Below are 7001 nucleotides of genomic sequence, written 5' to 3' on the forward strand. Positions count from 1 at the left end.
TAGTGATAGTCTTGCCATCCTATCCACAGAAATTCATACCTCCTTCGCAGAAGACTCTTACACAGCAGCATTGTTCCTCGACGTAGAAGCGGCTTATGATAGAGTGGTTCCTAATATTTTAATTAATGACTTGCGAGAACTGGATGTCCCCTGGGAAATTTGCAAATTGTTTGAAAACTGAACTACAGAAAGGAATGTGTTCTTTACAATTAACAACTCAAATGTAGGCCCATATAAATTCCAGAGAGGCCTCCCCCAAGGATGCGTCTCAAGTCCAACGTTATATAACATCTACACAATAAACATTCATAAACATATCCACCCCTTACGTAAAATTCTACAATTTGCTGATGACATTGTCATATTTTACTCATCACGTAACGTTCACGAATGCATCCACATCTTACAATTAAGCCTGAACTCACTACAAAATTTTTTAAAATTAAGAGGTCTCAATATCTCAGTTGAAAAGACTAAGTTAGTTATTTTTAATTCCAACAAGAATCGCATCTGAAGGGATTCCCATGTAAGTTTAGTCAATAACAGAATTTCCCTTTCTTTGAAGTGACCTTCCTAGGACTGCTTTTCGACTGCCAGCTATCTTGGATACCTCACCTTACATACCTAATAGACAGAATCCATAAAGTTACCAATATCATTCAATTTCTTAGGGGAACTTGGTGGGGCGCTAATCCCAAAACCTTCCGTATGCTGTACCACTCTCTAATTAGAAGCTTTCTTGAATATGGATGCCAAGCTTTAACAATCTATAGCTGCAAACCATATGATAAGATCTGCAAACTACAAAATCCAATTCTAAGATTAATTCTTGGTTATCGTATATCCACCCCTATCCCAGTCATGTTCGCCGAACTAAAAGAGCCTCCCCTACTTCGCCGCTTACAACTCCTAACAAAAAAATTTCTCTTAAAAGTCTTTTCAATGGAAGACTATCCATTACTTGAATCCCTTTATAGGCTAGAATCAACCACAGCTAGAAATAATGCTTATAATTATAGAAATACCTTCCTCTTACTAAATGCTTACATAAACTTAAATAAATTTGAGTCCAAAGTTATGTATTCCTATACCCCTATCAACTACCTCTTAGATTACTCTCTTGAATTCGATACCCCTAACATAAACCTACAGTTGGGCGAGATCTTAATGAAAAGTTCTTCCCCAAACCTGGACTTTAACGAATATATTAGGAAAAACCTCAAAAATGCAAAAAATTTTTACACAGATGGTTCTAAGAAAGAAGCAACTCAACCCACAGGAATCGGAATTACTTGTCCCCCATTACAAATCTTTAGGACATTTAACGTATTTCACCACTTACCTATTTTCACGATTGAAGCTGCTGCTTTATCTGAAGCATTAGAAATTATACTTAGCGGAAAAAATATCCCCAGCTGTAATAGCCTCAGACTCTAAAAACGTCTTGCATGCATGCCTTAACTTTAATCACTTGGAAACCAAAAATTATTTTATTTACAAAATAAGAAATCTGCTCTCCCTGGCGAAAGAAGCTAATATTAATATTAGTCTTTATTGGATACCTGGACATAAAGGAATCTTTGGCAACGAAGTTGCTGATAAACTAGTCAAAATGGCTCTAACCTCTGGAATCCCTTTAGATTATAGAATCCCTTATACTGATTTATTTAAGTCAATCTATGACGCGCACCTCAGACTTACGAATTATGACCTAGAAAGAGATAGCTCACGTAGACAAGTGGGCCTCTATTACTTTCAAAACTTTTTTTCAACCTTTCCTAAACCTTGGTTTTTTCAATCAAAATCGGGAAATAGAAATGATATTGTCAATATCTGCCGTCTTAGAAGCAATCATTACGCTCTTGCTGGTAGTTTAGCTAGAAAAAATTTTGTAGAGTCATACGAATGTCCTTGCGGGCACCCTGAAGAAGATATTAATCATGTTTTATGGGCCTGTCCCCGCTTTCATGAGCAGAGGAAAAAACTCGAATTATCCTTAACAAAAATAAACAACTTTCCTCCTTTCTGTGTGGAAAACTTCTTATATGAACCTAATAGTTATGCTTTGAATTTCTCATGCTTTACGACTCATGAACCCCACAAGTTGTGAAATAACATACATTGGACACAACAATTCTACTTGAATTACCCGCCTACTCTACGAACACTGCTAAGCATCTATAACTCCATCTATACTCTATCCATGAAAATACATACTTCAAAGTCTAGAAAATTATAAATACTTGCTATGGCCGGATAAGTCTCGCTGTTATCAGCAAGGGATGTCCGACGCGGAAACCTGGACATGCTTACAGACCTAGTGCTAAAGAAAAGAACACCAAAGAAGAAGATGGTCCCGCCAATTCGATGCTCAAATACGTTCGACTTGGAGTGACTTGGAGTGAACCGACGCCCCCCACCATACTCACTGCATTGGCGCGAATGGAAGGGGAAGCTAACTGCCGCACTCGATCCAAGATGTCAGAAAGGTCGGAAACCAGGAAATCTTCACGGACAGAGAAAAATCTTGAATGAGATAAATGCATGGCATCGTAGTGTGAGAGGAAGATACATTTTCCGCCTGCATGCAAGCGAGGTTTAAATGGACCATAATGGGCGAATATGAAGGATTATGATTATTATTTCAAGCATAGTACAAGTTGCGGCCAACTGTTGGCGCTGTGCTTCTTCATATTTCTACCATTGCGTTGATAGGGCACCCTAGTGCCTAGGGTGCCGAATCTGATGGTTGACTTTTTTTGCGCCTGGCAGGACAATGCTTTGTTGGATCACATGATCCAAGAAGCGATGGTCCCGCAACTTGGTGGTACGAAATATGTACAAGCCGCGTCTCGTAAAGTCACCTCCATATTGGTTACCATGACAGTGCAGAAACGCTTTTTTAACGATTCAAATCATTTCGCGTCATGATGTTGCACAGCGTTTCTCAAACTTACATACTCAAAAGCTTAAGTATTCCTGATTTAAGTTCTAAGAAGTTTGATCAGAAAAAGTTATCCAGCTTAGGGGCACTATATGTGAAACTTGAAAATCTGAAACTTACACTAACCTAAAATTGAAGCGGGTACGGCTTCGGATTGAGATAAAAAATTCAATTTTTAGTTTTAAAAAAGTATAAAAACATCTCCCGTGATATTTCAAGATATGGTGACTCTAAATAAGAATTAAAAAATGTTCATCCAAAAACGTTATTCAGTTAGGAGAAAATGAAATTTTTGTGTGATGGTGTCGCGGTGTAACAAACTGTTTGTCACTTTTTTGGTTTTGAAAATAATTAAATGGGATTCTTTGTATATTAAACTAGACACTACCTGAAATAAATTATTTTGGCGAATAAAAATCAAACTATTTACATCACGAACGCATCGTAAAAAATGGATTAGATTTTTAAAAATTCAAGTTTTAGATCAGCATGAAACTGGTATTTTATTTCAATTAAATTCAATTTTTTCATCTTAGCTATTAAGAAACGCTTAAGAAGAGAAGCAGTACTTGTAAAACGTCCGAAAATTACAAAAATTGAAATAATACGCTTAATGGGGGTACAGTACAGCAAGTACATTGTACTATATTGTATTATTATAATAATCACAATAATTATTCATTATTATAATCAATGATTCTATTTTTAATTATTTATTATTAACTTTTATAATTATTAAAATAATAAAAACATTACTTGAGCAGACTTTATACAATTACTGCAAATGATTTAAAATAAGTTCAGTAATAAAAAACACACAAGAAAATTTGTATACTTTCTTCGTTATTTCCAAAATCGGCCGTGTGCATACTACGGAATTATAGTTCTACAAATATGTTGCAAAGCACTTACAACTTTTTAATAGCATGCTTTTTCCGTTTTTATGTCCTTCATAAATATAAGTGACATGTTTCTGATTTTTCATTTTAGCTTTATACGATTATTTATAAGACTTTTTTCGAGTTTTTCGGCAATTCGCACATGCAGCGTTTAACACGGTTTAAAATCCCACCTGACGTCCTTTTTAAAATGGAGGTCACTTTACGAATCTCTACGGGCCATTTGATTGGTTCACTTTTTTTTAGTTGCGCGTGGCGAGACCATAGCTTCTTGGATCATGGTTGCATCATGAAACCGGGGGAAAATGGCAGTCAACTAATCCAACAAAGAGTAAGCAACGTCGCGCTAATCGGGTAGTCTGACTTTTGTGTTAAAAAACATTACAGAGATTTTAAATATAATAAAAAAAAGGATTAGTTTAGGAGAAATTCACAAAAAGTATACCGAATCCTAATAAGTGAGGTAAACATGGGTCGTAAGTGTGTAGTTCTTGGCTGCAAGTCAGGTTATGACAGCAACAAGAAAAGATTTCACATGTTCGTTGTACCAAAAAAACCTGCAGCAATTGAGCAGTGGCAAAAAGCCATTTTAAGGAAGGATATTACCTTAAAACATAAGCATGCTGTGTGTGAAAAACACTTTTTCAAATCTGACATCGTTTGGGGGGCGGAGGTTAGAGGCCCTGATGGAAAGGTCATGAGTGCGGTACGTTTGTTTATAGAGTTTAATAGAGTATAGTATGCTGATTTTGGATATGAAGTTTACAATAGTATAAATAACTATTTTATTCAAAATCTTCTTGAAATTCTCCCGGTAAGAAGGCTTGCATTAAAAAGTATTGAAAAATTGCATGTATCCAGTGTTACCGTGAGAAATATTGAATACTTCTGGATCCCATTTTGAATTACCACAGCAGTGTAGAAGTTAACTTTTAAATTGAATCCCTTTCTGTACCTATAGCACTGAAAATATTTTTCTTAATACTTTTGGAACAGCCAAGACATAAATTTTTTATTCGCTTTTAATTTAGCACATTTCGGTACTTTCATTTACTGTTTTTTGAATAATTAATTCGATTATAAATAACAATTAATTTCGAAATAATTAATTTCCACACAGATGGCTCTGGTGAAAAATAATGTTCCAAATTTTTTATCATGATTTTATATTTTTGTAACTAATAATATTTAAACAAAGCGAACATTTCACAATAAAGAGATGTATTCTTTTATACAATCCTACTAGATTTTGCAAATGTCATGGTTTTGGAGCGCGTTTTAATGCTTACTTGCCCGTTCTCCAAATTAAAAATGTCATTCACGTTTCGTATAAATTTACATTTTTCAAAATTATTATATAACCTATAACTTGCAGATTAAATACAAAATCCCGAGGTTAAGAGTAGGAGCTGTTCCTCAAATATTTCCAAATCAAAAATTGGCTAATGAGAAAAGGAGAAGATCTCTTAAAAAGGGAAATAATTCTAAAAGCGCTGAAACAAAAAGCAGCCCGCCTGAGGAATTAAACCCGAATGTATCTACCGCACTAAATAATGTCAAAATTGAGGATACTGAAGTTAAAGAGAGTAATGAAATCGAGAATAATGAAATGAAAGTAAATTACGTTTTCGCAAACTGTAATCCCTATGAAAATACTCTTTTTGAAACCATATTTAATTGTTCAGAAAGTGTCAAGTTTTCCGCTTCATGGGCAAGACACAATATCACATTTGGAAATTCGAAAATGATTCAATTCTCACAGTGCACAGCTAAATTAGTGAAAGATAGTATTGAACCAGTAACGTCGAAACAAGTGGCCGTCAGGGATAATATGGAAATATGGATAGCTATTTTTGGAAAACCTATTGAACTAGAAGAATTTGGAACCGAAACTAGCTTGTCATCTGCGGAGAGCATCGAAAAAATCTTAGATATTGTAAATAAGTGGGAACTCTGCCAAGGTTATTGCAACTCTGGAGACAATAACTGCTATGAGAATTCAGAAACACATATAGACAAGGAAGGTTTCCTCAGACACAGTGATTGCACTTATGTTTTGGGTCAAACAGAGCATGAAACTGACAGAAAAATGTGCAAAGCCTGCTACTCTGCAATTGAAACTGTCAGCAGGAAAAAAACGAAAGTTGATCAAGACGAAAGTTTGGGCAATACTAATAGAATTAAACTTTTAAATGTGACCAAAGCTCAACAGAGAAAAAGTGCAATTTTTTAGAAAAAAGGCTCATAAGATTCATACTCTTTTATGAGATTTATAGTATAAGATTCTACATTAAACCAATTTTTATCGAAAAGGGCTTTAGCGATTTTAAGAATGTCTCGAATGGGCAATTTTCGACTACTTTCTACATGAGAAGCATTTTTCAGTCCATCTTCCAGTAATACTTAGTACGTATATTTATATTACTTTTCATATGCCTAGAAAAACTTGAAATTTACAGGAAATTTTGTTTACGGTTGGCTACTCTTTTCGAGAGTGCATAATTTGTTTTAGATTGAAACATAAAATTGAAGATTCTTTTCTTTTTGGTTTGAAATTATTTTTTAAACTGAAAATTTAACTGTCAGTAAAATTTGGGTAAAAAATTATATATCTTTGGTTGAACATGAATGGTTTCAACTAAAAATGCAACTTTAATTTTTTTATTAAAAAAAATATATTTTTTAGTTGAAAATTCTTCTTTTATTTTTTGCTTTAAATTAATCTTCTTGGATGGAAATAGATATTTTTGGTTTAAAATTCATCACTTATTAAATCTATTTTTTTTTAAACTGAAAATGTAACTAGTCTAATTGAATATTCCATCGTTTTTAGGCAAAAGTGTATTTCTTTGGTTGAACAATTATGTTTAAACGGAACATTTAATTAAGGAATGTATTTAATCTCTCCCTTTTACGGGTTTGAGGGCCACCGCTCCCTGTACATATATTTACAATCCCATCCTTAGTCTAACTTAACTACTACTTATATTCTACTCTTTCGCATTGCGCAGGATAAGCAATAGTAACAGTAGTGATATTAATTCCTAAAATGAGCAAGCTTCCAGGGCTTCCGTTTCCTCTTACCATAAAAAATGCATTTTCCACGATATTGAAAACAATTTTCGTTTTTTACTGTCCCTTTTCAGGATCACCCGTTT

The 7001-nt window shown here is 34.2% G+C and overlaps 1 protein-coding gene across 2 annotated transcripts in view; it reads left to right on the plus strand.

The window, feature by feature from the left end:
* Positions 1-4176: 4176 nt before the first annotated feature.
* Positions 4177-7001, plus strand: part of LOC117176195 — a 9620-nt gene continuing 6795 nt past the window's right edge. For both annotated transcript variants that reach the window (XM_033366315.1, XM_033366309.1), the window contains exons 1-2: positions 4177-4549; positions 5219-6249. In XM_033366315.1, coding sequence (XP_033222206.1) covers positions 4313-4549; positions 5219-6076 — 1095 coding nt within the window. In that variant the 5' untranslated portion in view covers positions 4177-4312 and the 3' untranslated portion in view covers positions 6077-6249. The remainder of the gene's footprint in view (positions 4550-5218; positions 6250-7001) is intronic.

This window comes from Belonocnema kinseyi, chromosome 1 (assembly GCF_010883055.1).
Source record: "Belonocnema kinseyi isolate 2016_QV_RU_SX_M_011 chromosome 1, B_treatae_v1, whole genome shotgun sequence".
In the NCBI taxonomy this organism is placed as follows: domain Eukaryota; kingdom Metazoa; phylum Arthropoda; class Insecta; order Hymenoptera; family Cynipidae; genus Belonocnema; species Belonocnema kinseyi.